The sequence below is a fragment of the Anopheles ziemanni genome, unplaced genomic scaffold (genome assembly GCF_943734765.1).
Source record: "Anopheles ziemanni unplaced genomic scaffold, idAnoZiCoDA_A2_x.2 scaffold_48_ctg1, whole genome shotgun sequence".
NCBI classification, from domain to species: domain Eukaryota; kingdom Metazoa; phylum Arthropoda; class Insecta; order Diptera; family Culicidae; genus Anopheles; species Anopheles ziemanni.
Window position 1 is genome coordinate 263285 of NW_026690091.1, and position 19816 is coordinate 283100.

Sequence of the window (19816 nt, forward strand, 5' to 3'; positions counted from 1 at the left end):
ACACTTACAAATGCAGCACTGCGACCTTTTGTGAAATGAGATTACTTTCCTCAAGTGTAAACAGTTTTATCGAACATCTACCTGGTCGTTCTCATCCGTTGTCATAAAAAGCGGTCGTCTGCTGTGACTTGTAAGATCCACCATACAGTTGTTTATTGCGCGAGAACAAGCCCCGCCGCCTGGCAGCGAGGCTTTGCTGATTGTCAGGCTTTACGGTTATGTTGAGATAGAAGCTGATGGCCTTCAGCATGTCCGTTAGCCCGGTAGCTTAGAGAAAAAGCCAGGTAGAGAACAGAAAAGGCATCGTAGGTTACCGATCGGTTGAGGCTGACAGATAAAAAACACGATTTGAAGCATAAATTTACCGTAAGTGAAATCTTAATGACTTTTCGCTGCCTTGCACACAAACGGAGACGTATTATCCTAGATTGCTCTTCAAACAGCACGAAACATAAGGGGATCGGAAAAGGAAAGCTAGCAGTGCGCGTACAGCAAACTATTACAAACAGAAAACAAATTCTTCTCAGTTATACAATACCAACGAACTACTTTTATTGCTCATTACAGACAATGTGAAACATTTAATTTTACTCATATCGAACTTTTTAAAATGGATGGGATAGAGAAAGACAAAGAAAATACAGCAGAACCTCGATTGTTGGATGTGTTTAACCTAAGCCAACGCATTTCACCCACGAAGTGACAATGATTGAACCCAGAAGCTGATTTCGTTCTGAATTTTACACTGAATTTGAAATAAAACTGTCGTTCTACATAGTCAATGTTGTTTAAGGAGTGTTACATACAATTGTGCCCAATTTTCAATGCATGCAAAAAACATTTTTTCTTTACGTCAGAAGATTGTCGTGATCAACCGAACTTATAACAGCAGGGATCCCCTCTTTGGAAGTGTTTGGCACATTTTTCTAACGGAAAAGTAAGTGACGATTTCTAAACCGACATTAAATGGTAAGTATTGTGTCGATGTCGCGATTATTTTGTTTGTTGTGATTCGGATTTTGAATTCTGTGTACCCACCATTAGAACGAAGCTAAACGCCAAACTGAAGGAAGCAAGCTTCAAAAACCGGTTTCAAACCATGTGATAATGGATGAAATAGCTATTTTGCCAACTTATAAGAACGTCGGACAATTACAGCAACAGACCCCGCAAATCAAAGGTCTTTTCAAGATATTTGAGAAAATGACCACATCTTCTGTTAATGGGCTTTGAATAGGTAGTTGCCCTTCGCTGGTCGCCATTGTGGCATATCCCTTATGAATTTCCTTATACAAAGATGGATATTTTCTATGTATGTATGCGTTGATTGTTTGCACATAGTTTAAAAACAATGCCGAAAAAAATAACCTAAACGGAAGCCGAAAAAGATGTTGTATTTTGAGCATCTTGAGGCCGTTGCTACCAGCTTTAATGTGTTTCTAGTTTAAGTGGATTTGCAACTCTGACTTGCATTACCTCAATTTGACCACCCAAAGCCTTTGGTTTCTCTACGTGAGGCGATACAAAACGCGTTGGTCCATTTGAAAAACGATCTTTGTTAAAAGGAGGTCTAGTTCGATCATTGTTTGCTGCTCGCCGAGGTATTTGATCTTACATCCATCATTATATCGCTGAAAATAAAATTTACCTCCTTTTTTATTAAAAGCCCCAGTTAAACAAGTTCAAGCAATAAAAAGGGTTTCACAAAGTAGTAACGAATTATTATTGTTGTTCAACAAAAAAACACTTCCCTTTGTTTTCACTACATAAAGCCGCGGACGCTCAATAACTAAGCACATGGTCATCTTTACGGTACAATTTGAAATACTTTGAATTGATCACAATTGTTTTGTTCGATTTGGTGTCAAAAAAATTCCTTAAACGTCAAAAATACCACTCTGACGTCCGGATGCACGAACAGATGTACTGCCTCCGTTCCAGTTCGCATCCGATCACATCAGTTTTTTTTCTGTCATTGCTGGCTCCTGACACGCACTGTAGTCTTGTGAATGTGAACACATCTTGAATGGTGAGTAAACAAATTTCACAGAGTGCGTTGCTGTTCGCACGTTAATTCTCATCAAGATTGAATGATCAAACACGGTGGCCAGGCAATGAGTAGCCATTGCAGACGCAGCAGTTGTTCAGCGTTTTATGTAAGATTACATGACCTGTAGATGGGTAGAGAAACTAAAAATTGAGAAAACCAAAGCAAAAAGCTCTTTGGCATCGTAAAAAACACGCGGAAGACCCCAAGTGCCCCGGTATTGTTAACACCAGAAATAAAACAGTCCTACAACTTGGCCGAAATAAAACATCAACATTTTTTATAAGAAATCTTTGGCATCCGTTGGAATTCTTGCAGCCAACGATTTTTAAGGCATACTAGCAAACTGTTCCAAAGAAAGAAAAAACAATGGAGCACGATTACGACGCTTATTTTTAAAGCCCAGCGATTTGTCTTTGCATGTTTTATTTCTTTGCTTAGTTTCATTTTAGATAAATAAAAAGCAAGTTATAGTACAATTAAGCTATAAAAGCAATTAAAGCCTGATAATTGTTACTAAAGCGGTGAATACATTTCTTATATTCACCTTCTTCTTCACACTTTAAAGCACACATAACAATTTTTTCATGTCCCTGGGGGTCCAAACCATTGTTCCTTGAAGCTGGTACCTGCTAGGCGATTTCGAGGGAATCGTCTTTAAAAACGTCCAACGTAAAACAAACATCGAGAAGCTATGTATTGTGAGTTGCACGATTTCTCAAAAAACGTCTTTTTTATGTTTATTCTTAAGAAGACTAAGAACAAAATGACCAACACATGGTGGATATGTTAATTAACCGTAGAAGGTATATGATTATCCGGCATTTTCTGCTTGTGTAACAACAGTTAGTTTACTGTTTAGCACTGTTAAAGACAATCTTTAACGGGCTCTACGTGGAGCGAGAAAAGAAATTATCCAGCTTTTCTTGCCTTTGTGAAAACACCTTTTTTATTGTAATCGCAATAGCCAAAAAATTGTCTGGCTTTCTCGCTTACGTTTTACTAAGAGATCGAAGGCGCATCCTTCGATCCTTTTTATACCTTCTTAAAACATCGCCGTCGCGGCGACGTTTATGTTCGGCAAGCTTCGTTGGACCGAAACGTTTCCAACAAGCACCGTTAAAAGTTTCATAAATGATAAACATTTATGAAGGCTGGAAAAAGAATGCGTTAACGTTTTGTCCAGCTATCGGTTTTTTAACCTGTCGAAGTGACAATTGAGGTTGCGCAACGTCGCGTATTTTGCTGTGTCCAGCATCTTCTAGCATAATTTGTGCGACACTTTTCTTATATGGCGTTAAATCGCCTGTAAGGTGACGTAGCGTTTCGAGACGGGATGTCGCGCTGCAGTTTAGATCTCGTGTCTCGTTTGTTCACGTACAAGTATATAGAAGAGTTAGGAAAAGGTTTTTGCACATTGCATATGCAGCATTTTGCTTGGGTTTATTAGAGACGTTATAAAGGTTTAGTAACATGCAATCATATCATGTCGTCATTTTTTAGCCAAACTCTGCGCGTTTGGTTGTGCGGTAATGTAATGCCTGCCCAAAATTGATCCGAAATAGCTTGCGTGCCTCTTTTAGCCGAGCCGGATGGTTAATTTTGACAAAATATGTGATTGGCTATAAAAGTTTTCACCAATTTTTGTAAAATTTAGATTTTTTCCATAAGGCACCTTGGCATTGCGCTGACTATGTTACTCTAACCAGCTTTTATTAAAGCTCACCCTAGTTTTGAGTACCGTGGGCAAGAAAATCTGTCAAAGAGAAACACGAGGAGTCTTTCTTTTTGAAGCCAACCACTGATTGAACCAGACGTGTCCTAGTTGTGTCTCCTGTCGTTCTGTTAATGTGTGTAATTGTGTGTGTGTGTGCGCGTTTGTCATCGCGACTCGGTCAATTTAGCTTATGCGTAAAAGACTTTTTTGAACTTTTTGTTTTTTAGTTTTGTGTCACTTTAACAATAAGGTAATTTGTTTTGCTTGATGTCGTCGATATTCGATCAATTTTCTTTTCAACGTTTATAAACCTGGTAGAAATGCTGATGTCAAAAAGGTGAAACTGCGTGACAAGTAAAATATGCAGTTTGAGGTTATGTTGATTTGTAAAAATTCGGCAAGTTTGCCGTTGAATTAAACAGCAAGAAGAGTTTATTCAGAAAAAGCAGACAAACGGTTCGAATATGCCGAATAAAATTCTTCGATACTTTCGGCGCATTTTCGAAAGCAAAATCTTTAAGTGTAAATGTGCTCCCAGTCAACCACAAACAACATCGTGTCTGTCATATTGCACAACATTTGTTAATCGTCATGAGAGAAATAAATCATGAATTCCAAAACTGACTCAAAAAACGCAATACGTGCGAGAAGTTTTGCTCGTTAAATATGCTAAGTGATTGTCTTTCAAAGTAGAAATTACGATTCTCAAGAGCAAATTTCGCGAAACCTGCCACGCTAGTGTTCTTAAACCTTTGCAAACGTAGCTTTCTTAGCGAACATGATAAATACTTTTACAAAAACACGTCATATGCTTATTGGCGACCTGGCTCAGTGCACGAAGAGCAGAACTGAACTTCTTCTCGTTACTGCCTGCCTTGTCTGAAATTTGTTAGGCTCGCATCGCAGTGTTTAAACCGATGGAACAAAAAACAACAGAAAGTTTCTTTTGTCTTATGCGCGCTATTGGAAAACACTGAGTGTGGAAGAAATACACAAAAATCTTACTTATCGGTTACAAACGATGGCAATAATATTGTTTATAATGATGAAATAAATTGTAGAGAAGCTTGAATTCTAGTTTATTTATTGTTGATACAATTTAAAGGTTTGTTTTCTTTCCAGAGGTCGCAGAGAGTACCTTCCTTTTAGAGAAATTTTAATGAGGTCGAAAGATCACCTGGATTAATTAACAATCGGTAAGGTATCGTTGTAAGTTAAAAATGGGAAACGGGGTTGTTAACTAGAATTTAAAGAAAAACTGATATAACGGGTAGTGTTGGGTGTAACTCGAGAATGTGACATTACTCTTCGTCAGTAAAATCCGTCTGATAAATCGATCATATGATCATCCTATACAAGTAACATAATTGGAAAGTGAAACGATCAAAACATTCATGTTTTGAGAGATACCATATGAAAACAGGGTATGTTTGGCTTGTTTTGATGATTAACATTGAAGTTATTACCTTGTTTGATTTCTCGTCTCATTTTGGTGTTACTTTTCATTTGGTTGAATGTTCAAGCAAATAGCATATTTTATGTGACCGATCTAAACGTGCTCGTAAATGTAAGTGTGCTAGTAATGAAACGGAGACTGGTGTTGCTTTTTAGAACATTTTAAGTGTGTTGTGATGTAAAATATGAACGACAAAACAATTCAAAGTCTTTTGATTGAACCTTTCAGTATCATTCGAAAACAATCTTCTTTGTTTGTCTTGTCAATCTTTAAAGTGTATGAAACTGTAAGCATGATGGTGTTACTTTTTAACGTTAAAAAAGCGACTTAAAAGAGTGAAATGTGTGTGATTTAGTCGATGAACAGTAACAGAAGCTGCTTGCGCTATGTTTTAATAACAGATTTATTCTACCCAAAGCATCGTTACGAAAACAACTTATTCAAATAATACGCAATTAATAAAAAATTGGGGGTCCGCGACAGCCGAGCGGTAGCGCCGGTTAGAAAATCGGCCCATGAGCGCCAGGGCTCACCACCTCGACGGCGTGGGTTCGAATCCCAACCGAGACCGGACCCACCCCTGTATGAGAGGATTGACTATCCACGTACAATAGGGAAACAAGTATCGTACGCCCTTAACGGGCAGGCATGACCAAAGTTGTCGTTACGACAAGAAGAAGTAGAAATAATACGCAAACTAACTCAAAAATTATTTTTAAATGAAAAAGGCTCTGCCATACGATGGGTTTTGTTGTAATTTTTTATCCATCGTTGCAAAAAAGTCCGGTATTGTTTTAAACGATTTAAAAAATTTTTGCAGCGTATTCTGAGCAGGGAAACTTGGCGTTTTTATTTACTTCAATGAGTTCTTAGAGCTTCACGAGCATTTCTTAACCTTATTTTTGATTAAAATTGAAAAGTTATCATATGTTTGAAACAGCCATTACTTATTTGTCATGTACGGTAGCATTCTTGTATGATGATGGATGAACAAGTGCGTTGTCGATATCATATTGACGAACTCAACGTAGCATGAATAAAGAACATACTGCAACCAAACAAAAACAGTTCTACATTGTACCGGATTGAATGTTTTACTTGATGGTCTCATAACATTCCTGGAGTTTGCTTAAACGCTTTGACCTCTTTGAAAATAGTTTTTTGTTTATGTTTATTTCCTTCGATATACGCAACACACAACTTGCTCAAAGTTTACGCTTAATAGCAAAAAAAGCAAGTATGTGATCTTTTCTTGTCTCCAAAAGTTTCTTTTTTTCGATTCTCCAGCGTAAGTCGTACTCGTTTGCGTTTTCTTCAACGCCGTTTTAGCCCTCGTGATGTACTGTAGTTATTTTTGTTTTGTTAGCTAATGGACACGAACCTTTCCGCAAATTTCTTCCCTTTGCTGCTCATCCTGTGGATAAGGATATAAGAGGAATGAGATCAAAGCAATGTTTTATACAGCTATTCTTGATTTTATTAACACATGTAACACATTCTTGAGAATCTACTAAATAGTTCGATAAGAACATCTTTCTTCTTTGCCTAAAGTATAGTAATATGTTTACTCAAAGCACTGGTCTTTCCTTGGCAAAAAGTTTACTTGTCGGCACCGAACAATTAAGTGGAGAACATGTTATTTGTACATGTCAGGGAACATGTTCAAATAAATCGTGTTTTTTAGAGCATGGGCTGTCGACATAAGCAATTATATCCTTCGCTGGGTCATATGACGTTTAACCATATGTTTCTCAACAGCTATGGAATTTGGTTACTTGTTCCGAAGCTGTTGTATTAAAAAATCAAAGATGCCTGTAAACTTCGTTTAACAACATGATCACGATTGATGGCAAATGTGACAGTCAGGGGGGTTCAGGGTTAGATAGATAGGATCGCGTTAAATGAGTCCAACAGAAGGAGCGGAAGAAAAGCCGTAAAAAAAAGGGTCGCAAGGAAACATCGCTCCTATTTTGTTGGAAAAGCGACAAACCGCAGTTGAATTTTTGGAACGCCGCATAGTACGGTTTTAAATTAAAATAAATTTATGGAAAATTGTGCTTTATGTAAACTTTCTCAACAATGCTATAAACAAAACGAACCGCGAAGCGTACACCAGTGGAAAAAATTTGTTTTTGCATATCAAGTTTAAAGAAGTGGTAGCTGAAAAACAACGAACAACGCTTTAACAGCATTTAAACATGCACTCAAATCGTGAATTTATATATGATCTCCGCTGAGTGCGAGGTTTTGTGCGGATACGTTGCACACAAGCAATATGTACTTTCATGGCTGGAGTATGAATCAGCCTTAAAATTAACTTAAAAATAAAAAATAAGCTTATTCATTATGGATGATATACCTACCGTTTGAATATTTTTCTGCTCTGATGCACTTTCTGCTAGGTAATGCTGATACAAAACTAATGACTCAGCCAGAGAAGTATAATTTAAAAAGAAATGCAAAGTAGAATCGTTTAAAGTCAGCGTAACAAACTTGGCGGCGTTTTGATCAAGTTTTTGCATGGTGCTTGGAAAAACATTGCATGTTAGGCTGTCGGACGACGTGGCAAAACTCGTGCTCATTTTTGTTCAAAAAGTTTGTCGACCATTTCGCTCTTTTGGTTTCTTCGAATCAAAATGACGTGTACGGAGCAAAGAAAGGCTTCGTCGTGGCAGACGGTAACGCCCGTAATAGTTTGACAAACCTTTGATCAAAACCACTCTTCCTAGAAATCCAAGATGATGAAAGCAAGAAGTGGGGAAAGTGTAAATAAAAACTCTCAGAAACCAAGAACTGAAGTTTCTGAAAGTATAAGACTTTAAAAGTCATAGATTACCTTCTTCGTGAATGCACGTTACATTTTCTAATCCTTGTAGCCTCATTATATTATGAAGGGACATTAAAGATATTTCTTAAGGTTTTTAACAAAGTAAAAGTATTGCAGTGAACATTAAAGGTACGATTTAAAAAAAAAATCCTTAAAGACGGTTTTTTTCTGGTTTAAAAACAACGAGTGCGTAATACTCTCTTTCTTAAACGTAACTCTGCTTTTCAAAGTTAAAGAAAACACCAACAAACATGTGCACCAAACGAAAAACCGCAATGTATTGCAGAAGTCGGTTTTAAACAGTTTAAACGAAGTGAAATAATCAGTCAATTATCGCTTGCCTTGCAAAAAGATCTGCTTAATCATATCGTTTTGGTTTCAAAGTGATATAATCAACGGGAAGTTTGCCTGACACAAAATGTTACAAACATTGCGCCGAAGCTTATATTAAATCTGTTTTTTGCTTAAATACCCAACGATTTTTAAAAAAACCTCTTCCCCCGCTCGAAACAGAAATAAGCCTGCCTGTTGAAAACCCACTTTGACCTGGTTTGATACTCCGCATTCTTGGAACAAATGTTAAACTTCTTTTACCCGTAGTGAAAACGATGGAAAATACCCCACTACACCCACGAAAATTGATCTTTGAGGCGTATTCTTAGTCCATTGGTGCTTTACGAACCAGAAAACTGTACCTGCGGAGAAAAGTGTCAGTTTTTTTCAAAATCTTCAGGTATCAGAGCCCCGAAATTTTCAGGTATCAAAACCACGTTTGTTGAGGGCGACTTCTTCCAGCGACCAGAAGAAAGATGTGCACCTGGACTCAAAACTACCCAGTTAATCAGCTTTCGGCCTAGACCGTTAACTTTTGCTGAGTCTTAAGCATTAAAACGATGAATACTGACAGAAAAAAACATAGATATAAGTGAAAATCTGTTCCTATGATTTCCCAAAAATCTTAACCTTAGTTGGGATGCATAACTCACGTGCTCTTTGAATATTATTTCAAAAATTAATTATTATTTCTCATTTACCTTGAATAATATGCATAAACTGAATGCTCTGTCACTTACCACGTGGCCCGTGGGTACAGTCTTCAAGGAGTTCATAAATCGAAGAAACACAAACCATGGTATACTGTCCGGCTCGGAGTATCGTTCTGGCTTGGGGGTGGGCACTTCTGGGCACGACCCGAGAGTTCCAGTACCAGCCAGCAGGAGTTATTCACCTACCACTCCCATCACCATTCCAACACAATAGCAGATTACCGACCAACGAAACCAAATTTTAACCCGATCGATTGTCCCCGACCCCCGCTCACAACGTTGCGCCTGGTTCTATCAGAACGACAGCAGCCTGCGCACGAAGAGTTCCGATTTTCGACTGGCGATGTCGGAGTATGACTTCGATACTGTGCTCCTCACTGAAACCTAGCTTGACCCCTCATTGCCCACCAGCCTATTCTTCGATCTTGACCGTTACGCGGTGTACCGATGTGATCGTAATAACGTAAACTCAACACGCACACGAGGTTGAGGAGTGCTGATCGCGTGCTCTCATCGGCTTCCCTCGCACGAGCTGCGGTCTTATTAACCTTCACTGAAAACTGTCTGGATCGACGTGTATACCAGCGGACAACACATCGTTAATGGGACCGTCTACATCCCGCCCTACCTCAACAATGATCGCAGGACGCTTAGCAACCTATTGGAGTGTATTGGCGCAATTTCGAGTAGACCATCCCGCGACGTATCGCTTATCATCATCGGTGATTTTAACCATTCGCTCGTTTCCTGGACACATGCCTGCACCAACCTCCCATCAATCGAAAACTCAACGGTACTGTACTTCACTCCGTGCGCCGCCTCACCTGCCGCCCTCAGCCTCATCAATCTACTGCACATGCACGATCTTCACCAGCTGAGTGGGATTCGCAATGTGAACGATCGCCAACTGGACCTTGTGCTGGCGAACACAGCGGCCATCGCCGCCTGCCGCGTTTTTCCGGCCGTCGAACCTCTTCTGCCCGTTGACCCACTTCACCCACCGTTTGATTCAGCAGTTAATTTTACTTGCACCTCGCAACCTAGTGTTTCTAGTCGACCCTTGATTAATACTCTCAGGCTCCTTAATTTTGCAAAAACTTGCTATTGCAAGTTGAACGATATCCCTTCCCGCGTCGATTGGTCTTTTGTTTTTTTAAGATCCGACGATCGGCCAAGGGGTGCAGTGTTTCAATGCCTTACTAGTTCAGGAAATTTCGCCTTGCACTTCTTTCCTTAAACCCCGCCTTACCCCTCCCTGGTCTGACCACATTCTGCGCTCTCTGGGCTCGGACAATATGTATTTATCAGCTACACCACTCGTCGTATTCTAAGCGCTTTTTTAAATACGCATCCGTGGCGCACCGTGGCTATAATCGTGTTCGGTCTAAGGGCAATATAATTCATCTACAATCCCGTTTCCATTCCAATCCGCGTTCCTTTTTGGCGTTTTGTCAACTATCGCCGAAACTCGAGCTCACTCCCGTCTCGCATGTTCCGCGATGACATATTTGCGGACGATAATTTTGGTATCGCGTCGATTTTGTCTGCCCACTTTAAGGAGGTGTTTACCACACCAGTCACTAACCAGGCTGATTTGGCGCCGGGCTTATCGACCACCCATAGCGGCGCTCTATATGTCACATAGGTCCCGGTGGGAGTCGATCGGGTTGATCGATCCATCCGTTGGCTCATGATGTCATATTCACCAAGAGCGGATGGTCTCCCGGTCTGTTTTCTGAAACATTGACGCCTATCGCGAACGAAGTAGGTTTCACGAATCGATCGATGAATTTTTATCGGTCGATAAAGTTATCTACTCGAATTTTGCATCGCGTACGCTTTTTCTGTATCGGTCGATATAAATCTATCGGTCGATTAGGCAACCAGTTTTCTGGCTGCTAATTAGCTACTTTTCAATGGATGTAAAAATCGCATGGAAGACAATCGTCATCCAGCTGGATCCAAGTATTCTTTTCATACTGCTCAAGAGATACATTTGGTAAACAGAAGAAAATAATTGAAAAGAAATATCAATAAAACCAGTGAATTTGGTGGAAATAACGAATTGTGTTGCTCACTAGTGTTAGTTATTGTGGATTCGCGTCGATTTTGTAGTGTACCACCATCAAAAATGAACTTTAAACTAGCTATCGACTGGTCCCTAGCAGTGGATAGTATATCGATCGATAGGGTTCATCTTCTAGCGTTCGCGATAGCAGTATCTATCGATATAGCAACTGCTCGACAAATTTGTTCGCGTTTGACAGCCGTTTTATCCACTGATGTATCGATAGATAACTTTCAACGTTCGCGATTGCCAAGTGAACCAAGTATCCCGAAAATGAACACTTGTTGGTCGATATACCATATCGATCGATAGAGCAAAACGTATCCGATAGCTCCCATTGCCAGTCGAGTTTGGTGCCCGTTCATAGCTCTCTTTTTGAGCGCTCGATATCCAGCGGGGCTTTCAACCATATTTGTAAAATTCTTGGATTTGCCCCATCCACAAAAAAAGGGACATTCCTTCAGTAACAAATTACCGCGGTGCCTTTCTGCTCTGCGCCTGCAGTGATGATGATAATGATGATGATGAGTCCCACCACTAACCCCTACATAGGTTTGAGAAGGACGAAAGTATCTTGCGATATTGAATATAAATCATCAAACGAGAGGGGGCATTGGGGCATTACTCTCCAGAACAATCGCATCCATCTCTGCTCCATTCATACAACGGTCGCCATCAATTGCACAAGGAGGTACATCTTAGATTTCCCAACTAGCAAAAGGGGGCCACTCTCCGGAGTAGGGCAGTTATTTTTGCACAGATTTGGTTAACACCGCCAGCTATCAATGGTTGATAGTGTGGTGAAACCCACATGTACTACTTAAGGGACCTGATCTTGTTCCTTGCATACAACGGTCCCGAGCAATCACCTTGAAAGGCAAATCGCCGAGTCCCCTAAGGTTAACGAGGCACCACCTTCCGGAGTGTAAAAGGGTATTTCTGCTCTGTTTGTAGTTCACACCGCCCATTACCATTGGTTGATAATGCGAGTCATGTAGATACTACTAGTTCTTTTCGTACAGCCATGTCCACCAATTGTCCTCATTTACGCGCGCGTGTCTGGAAACTATATAGACTCATTCATTCTATTAAGTTAAATTAAATAATAAAAATAAAAAGTCCCTGTTCATTTTTTTACTCATCATCACCATAGTCAAAGACCGTGTTGACCAATGCAATACTACGGGGCTCAAAAACTACACTATTTACTTAATACATTACAAGCACAGCGTCAGACTACCTGCTTGACGTAAACGGCGCATAGGCGTTTGAACTCCCTTAGATTTCGCGCTTGTTTAATCTCTCTCGGCATCCTGTTGTACCATTGTTCTCCTTTAAAAAACAACGGATTTCGGGCTTTTTCAGACAGATAGCAGGGAAGTCTTGTATTTCAGACTGATAGCAGGGAAGTCAAATACGTTGGTACCAGGCATTACAAAATTTTGCACACAAAGACTACAGTTTGGAACACTATCCGCTGTCTGACCGGCATCCATTGTAAGACGTCAAGCATAACAATCAAAGGAGTATACCGGCCGCAATACAAAATCATTCGCATTACTCTGTTTTGCAATAACTGCAGTCTCTGTAACTGTGTTTGATTGCCGAGAAATAAAATTGATGCACAGAAATCAATTTGATTTGTGGAGCTAAATTTTTCAGAAAAAAATTGAGATTGTTGCCCAACTAAGTAAGGTTTTTAAAACCACATATTTTGTTAATAAACAATTACTAGCTGACCCGTTTGATGTTGTTAAAAATTGGTTTAAAGGTCACATTATATTTCTTAAGTACATTAATTTCATTGTATTTACACTTTTTACGTCGTAATAAGCTTATAGTGAGGCTGCTAATGATTATCATCCTTATTTTGTTATTAATCAAGCAGACCAATTGAATGAACGATGTTTTATGTACGCCTGGTAAGCCATGTATGACGTACATATCTGTTTTCCAAATCGGGTTTCTATTAGAGCTTTTAAGAATCTGCTAAGGTGTATTGCCGATGTCTAATAATTGTTTGGAGAAAGTAGAAGCTGATGGATCCTGTAGCATTTGGACGTGCCTGTTTATGCTTAGCTAAAGTTTTTCGAAATTGCTCCACAACACCGATGAGTAAGACAAGTTTAGGTGATCTTATCAGCATAGGTGGATCGTGGCACTACGGGAAGAGTTTGCTTGAAATCACCTGAGAGAAGAAACACAGTACAGTTGGTCTCCGCAGTACGCGAATGTTTGGGACCAAACGCAATAGCGTATATCGAATTTCCGCGTATTGCGGATTTCCTTTGCCATATCGTTTATACTTCATATTGAAGAGTTGACACTGAGTGGGAACCGCTTTTTTAACATATCTTCAATCCAAATCACTAATAAGCGTTCCATTTTTTCTATTGTATCATTATATCTCTGTTAAAAAGTGCATATCAAAAACTTCATTCTACCAAAATAAAGTCAAATTGACTAATCAGAAGTCGAGCAACCTTATGAGCTGTCAGTTATAAAAAAATGCATATTGCGAATTCGCGTATATCGAGAATAGTGTACTGCACGGACCTACTGTTTTACTGGAACAATCTTTATTACACTTCACGTCTTTGAGTCAGCGCCTCAAGAGAATGCTTCTTTGCCATGGTGCATTTTTACCAGATAATTATTTTTCACTGTTCCATGACCTAGGCCATGAGTGTTTGATTATTGATGTTTCATACGGCTTTTGGGTTCCTATTGATGTTAAGTAGTAGCTTAAATGATGAATGGGTCGTTCTACCTCCATTTTCAACTAAAATTCCAGATGAAGCAACTGGTGTTGCAATGTCATTGTTTGCTCGTATTTTGGAAAGCAAGAGCGATATGAGAAATGTTTTGCTAGTTCGGACTGGGGCATCCAAAAAAAGATACCACTTTGTCCCGTTGATACTGCCTTGATAATGCGATCGTTAACATATGCTTGTTCATCAGTCAACATTGTTGTGAGAAACGACATCCAACATGACTGCAATATTATGCTGCAGTTCACGACTTATTTAAGTGTCCATCAAATTAGATGCACAACGATTTGGCGAACTTAAATTTAGCGCCAAATTTTCAATTACCATGCAAAGATCCTCGATACTTATCATAGCGTGTTGGACTAAATACATGTAGTTTTGTAAAAGAGTTTATCAGCGACATTAATGTGTGAACACACGTTTTGTTATATCATGACTATGCGCCGCATTTTTTCCTGGTAACAGTAAAACTTACGCCACGTTGGATTCCATGTGAACGTGACGAATAAGCATCCTCGTCCTTATTCGCGAGTTCATAGCCTCGCTGTAGTAGCTATACTGAAATTCGTTTTCACAACACTGGTAAATGAGAAGGTTTTCTCAATGCTCTAAGCATCAATAATTTGCACACATATTCTATTATCACCAATTAACAACATTAGTTATTATTACCAAAAATTTACAAAGATTTTACTATCGTCACTTATATGAAACGACTTGTTTGAATTAAACTCACCACCAACGTATTAAACTCACCACCACAGTCTGTGAAAAGGCATGTTGCTGTGTCCGTTTATACTTGTTAAAGTTTCCTTTATGTGACATTGCTGAATGTAAACAAAACAAACAAACCAATGTATGGCGATCGATAATTGTAATTAATTAAAAAAGTATAAAATTTTCAGATATGAAAAATAGTTAAAAACCTATTCTCATACCTAAGGAACGTGTGTGCAAAGTTTGAGTTTAAATGGTTCAGTCGATTAGGAGGAGTTTGAACACTAACACCGTGACACAAGAATTTTAGAAGTATAGATGAGTCGAGGGCGAAGAATTGAATTTAAAAAAAAAAAAACAATATTCGTTATTGCTTATGAGGCATGACCTCTTCTCTTGAATTTTAAACTAAAACTTATTATTCCTAACTTTGCTTTGCCTAACTGTCCTCAGCTGTGAGTGTGCGTGAACTGCTGATTCGGCGTCTGGTACAGCTCGTGGGAACCGGTGATGCTCGTCTCGGTGGTTCTGCTGAGTTGGCGTCTTCTGCTTGCCCGTGAGAACCGGTATAGCGCGTGGTGCTTACCTTTTCCGATAAAGACCGTAACTCAATCATAGAAGCACTGCTCGTAGACTTTCAGTGTTATCTAAAATGATGTTGATGCTATTTGAGATACAATCTGAGACCAACGATTTCTAATGGCCCGCTGTGTGGATTAGAAAGTCTTTTAAGCAGGGGCGCATGAGTAGATTCCATTTTAAAGAAAGTGCGCTTTGCAAACGAGAAAATCGTTCTGCACCTCTTAAAAATAGCTAAGGTTGGATTCTATCCTTTACCGTTGTTGAGAGTAAGAAATCAAAAAATATAAACAAAGCTTCGTTTAAAGTTCAATCGCTGATATGGATTGTTACATCAGATGATTGATTTTCTTTTAAACCTCACTGAAATAAAATGCTTTTTTCTGAACATCTGACGTGCGTCGTAGTGATGCGTTTGAATTAAGCTGTCTCGTTGGCAAAATATGTTTGATAAGTATATGATCGTAATTGTCATATTTATTCTTTGAGTTTAAGTTTGTGATCAAAAAGCAATGGTACTACAGATGTTTATTCGTGTTATTTCAACATCTGTCAAAAAACAGCTTTTGTATAATTTTATGGACAAAACTTAATGTGTATGTCCGATGCTTTTTATTTTTGTGAAAGCTGGTTTAATATGCTATATGCACTCATGCTCTAAAACTTACCTTTTTCAAAACCGATTTAAATTTGCCAATTGCGTTTTTAAATTTAATTCGGGAAAATGCGATGGAAAGGTGTGTATGCTCCCCTTCCTAACTTCTTTTCTTGTTCAAACGAAAAACATTGACAGCAGTAACACCATAACGATAAAGGAAGGCCTGAAGTAAGCAGCCAATGAAGAAAAATGGTTACACAAGATTGTCGCTTATCACAGAGCAGCGAAAGAAAAGAAGCGTAATTTTTCAAGCAGGCGTTATTTGCTATAGGTGATCGGCCATACAAATCAGAACGAATTAATACATATAAATGAAGCAGCAAAAAATATGCGTCATAAAAAGACACTGTTTTACTTCCTTGTCAACAATATTCCATACTGGTAATGGTAACAAAAACGAAGTGCATTCAACAGAAAATTAACAAATGGACAACCAACGGCTTCACTTAAAAAAAATCAAAAAAACGTGTTAAACATTCATGTAAGCGTTAAAAAAAATAAAATCTCTGTTCACGCTGCCAAAAAAATAGTGGAATATATAATCAACGAAGGCTTACAAAAATGATATGAAAAAGGTTAGAAAAAATAGGGCTGTTCCATTGAGCACTTTCAGAGACGAGGTTGTGGCGATAATATTATTTTTAGTTTTTGATCAAAATTGAGGAAAATTGGTTAAAAACACATGCAATTTCGAACCATCAACTAAACTTGACTTTTTAGTTATTTTCCGAGATAACACACTCCAAGCCAAAAATTCTGCAATACCTTAAAAAATTGAGTAAGGAAATAATCTGCCGCGAGATTACCAGAAGTAACTTAACAAGTATCGTTCAATTTATCATAGCTTGGTTTAAATCTATCATTTGGTTCAAGTCATATTCAGTTGTTAAGTGACTCCAAAAAACTTGCCCACAACTTCACAACTAAGAAAAAAAAAGTTATCTACTGAGAAGGGTATTAGTTTTCTTTTCTTAGGGCTTTCCATTTAATCAAATGTAAATATTGATAATGAAAAGCCGGAGTTGTCATGAGAGACTCATCCTCATTAATTCACGATCTGAACGAAGCTATTTGAAGCAAACGGTCAGAAACGAGTTCCCGTGCTGACAGTGTAGCTTCAAAGCTCTTGTTAAGTAGAAAAAAATGTTAATGTATAATTCAACCTTTTACATTTAAAATTTTTGAAAACCTTGACCGTCTTCGATATTTATTATTCTCTTCCATCGAGTTTTTTTTCAAAACCGTATACTGTTTTGTAAAATTCTGCAACGCAACGAAGCTCAGTGCATCCGATCATGCAATTCCTTTCCACATTTTGTCATGTACATAATTGTGGCTCTCAACTGATCGCCGAAGTTTCCATTTTCACTGTTTTCATCGTCGGCCAGAATATCTTTTCTGAGCCGAATTGTCAGCTGGCGTAAGTAATGCAGACTGTTCCTAAAACCTGCGCCCAAAGACTGATTTTGAAAATGGCGCTACCGCTCGGCTGACGCGAACCCCAGCGGATCGATTTTATTACATCATTTGAATAAAGCTTCGATCGCAATGTTTGCACCTCGGTAGACGATTCTGCAAAACATGTTTTTGCTAACTTGCAATCTGCAATTTAACTTCTTCCTTGTTCTCATTGGGCCCCATTAGGCAGCCTGATAACGCGAATCGTTTACAGGGCTCGATAAGTGGGCACGTAGAAAGGACCTGGTTGCAAGGCCTGGGTAAATATCCAATTTTTAAGCCCCGGCAACATTTCCTGTTTAAAGGGCCCGAAAACAAGATCGGATTACAGGACCCGTTTACAGGACTCGGTTTCAGTGCTTGCTAAAACGGCCGATTTACAGGACCTTTTAACCGATTTGATTCAAATTGTTGGATTAACATAGCAAGCAATATTAAAGAACGGTCTCCTCGTACCAATATGTCAAAATGCGGACCGACACTTTCATGTCCTTTGTGACTGTTAAATCGGTTTACAAGAGAATGAAAAACGGTATGCGACCACATAAAACAGTTTTTTTTTTATTTCAGTACGACACATAAGAGTCAGATGTCGAAAGGACAGGTGAACAAGAGGCAATGATGTGACGACATTCGAAAATAATTGACAATCTATAAGGCCGAAAGTTTTCGGGACCTGAAGAAAACAAAAAATGAATCGCAAGTTGTTTGTCAAACGTTTATGCAGAGAGGTGTGCGGAAGATAAAGACTATATCAAAATAGTGCACTAAACCCTAGCCCCGACCGGCAGAAATGTGTAGCATCGCGTGAAAGATGTAGTGCGGCGGTTTTCAGCGGCCGTTCTTCGGATCTTCCTTGACCGGATCCGATCGGACGAGACGACAGTCTGATTTACCGTCGTGGGCGATTTGCGCATGCGCATGGGTCAGTAATGGCGGCCACCGAGTAACCTGTGTAGTGATGGTCATCATAAAAACATAATTCCCCCAGTTCCGCAAAATATTTTCATTCTCAATTTTTTATCTTTATTACAAATTACCGCTGGCTCTGTACACTTTTATAAACATTATAAATTACCTTGTACTGTAACAGTCCCAAACCTAAACAATAAACCATATCCGCAAAACTAATTCGCGTTTCCACGGTACGCCTTCGGACCCAATTGGGACTAGCGGCATGCCAAAGAAACTCCTGAATAAAGATAATCTGCAAATAAAAGTTGATACGAGGGCTGACAATAAAGTAAGGTTTCCAATTTTTGTTTTCATAGAAAATGACATTTATTTACAAAAAGCGCTACACTGTTGGAAAGGCCACGGTCTTGGCTACTTTTCTACATAATCGCCAGTTTCTTCCAACACCTTGCGCATCCGCACGATGAACTTGTCTACGCCGGCAGAATACCACTCTCCGTCCTCCTCGCGCAGCCAGGTGTTGACCTCTTTCTGAACCTCCGCGTCACTTTCAAACTTTTTTTTCCCTCAGAGATGTTTTTTTCAGGGTGGGGAACATGTGGTAGTCACTTGGGGCCACGTTGGGACTAAAGGGAGGGTGATCGATGATGTCCCAGCCAAATTTCTTGAGCAGGTCAAGGGAAACGTTGGCTACAACTTTGGTCGCACATTCCATGCGCCGCTTCATGTGGTCTTTGGTCAGCTGTTTCGGCACCCATCACGCAGAAACTTTGTGATACTGCAAGTTGTTCACAAGGATATGACGGATTGTTTCGCCGCTACACACTCCTCCAAGCTTCTCTTCCAAGTCCCTAATTGTCGCACGGCGGTTTTTGAGCATTTCTGCCACCACTAGGGCTTCAACAATTGCATCCGAGACTGACGGTTGGCCACTTCTCTCCTCGTCGTGAACATTAGTGCGCCCGGAATTGCACTCGCGGCTCCACTTACGCACGTTTTTTATGTCCATACACTTCTCCCCGTAAACTTCAACTAGTTGACGATGGATTACAATGGGTGTCGCCTTTTTTGCACTAAAAAAACGTATTACAGAACGCAATTCACACTTGGACGCTGACGCGAGGGGTACCTCCATCATTGACGGCTGCTCAGCCAAGACTGAGCGGTCGGGGAAGCCTCAGCCAGCAGCGAAGTGGTAGTGGGGGAACCAAGGAACAAGGCAGTGTTGCCTGATTTCGCCTAGCGCGTGATCGGGCGAAGTTGCAGCGTTGGAAACCTTTCTTTATTTTTTTTTATAATTTGAATGCAATTAACTGTTGACCCAAATGCCTTGCATCGATACGAATCAGTCGTTTTAATTTTGGCAGAATGGCAGAAGATTTACTTTGCATTGATTCCCGTTGTAAAATTTCCCACCTCTTGTGGGCCTATGGCCAATGTTTTTACGAATTACACTAGGTAAAAGTTTTCACAAGTTTGTGTTTTCCTAATCGTGTTGTTATTTGTTCATTTGTAGTTGATAAAAATGTTCCAATGCCAAGAAAAAAACTAGTAACA

General features: G+C 39.4%; 1 protein-coding gene across 1 annotated transcript in view; it reads left to right on the top strand.

Annotated features, from left to right (window-relative positions):
- The window catches only part of LOC131292949 (uncharacterized), a 61086-nt gene extending 41594 nt beyond the window's left edge, over window positions 1–19492 (top strand). The window contains exon 2 of the mRNA XM_058321039.1: window positions 19352–19492. Within this exon, the coding sequence (XP_058177022.1) occupies window positions 19352–19492 (141 nt within the window). The remainder of the gene's footprint in view (window positions 1–19351) is intronic.
- The last annotated feature ends 324 nt before the right edge of the window (window positions 19493–19816 follow it).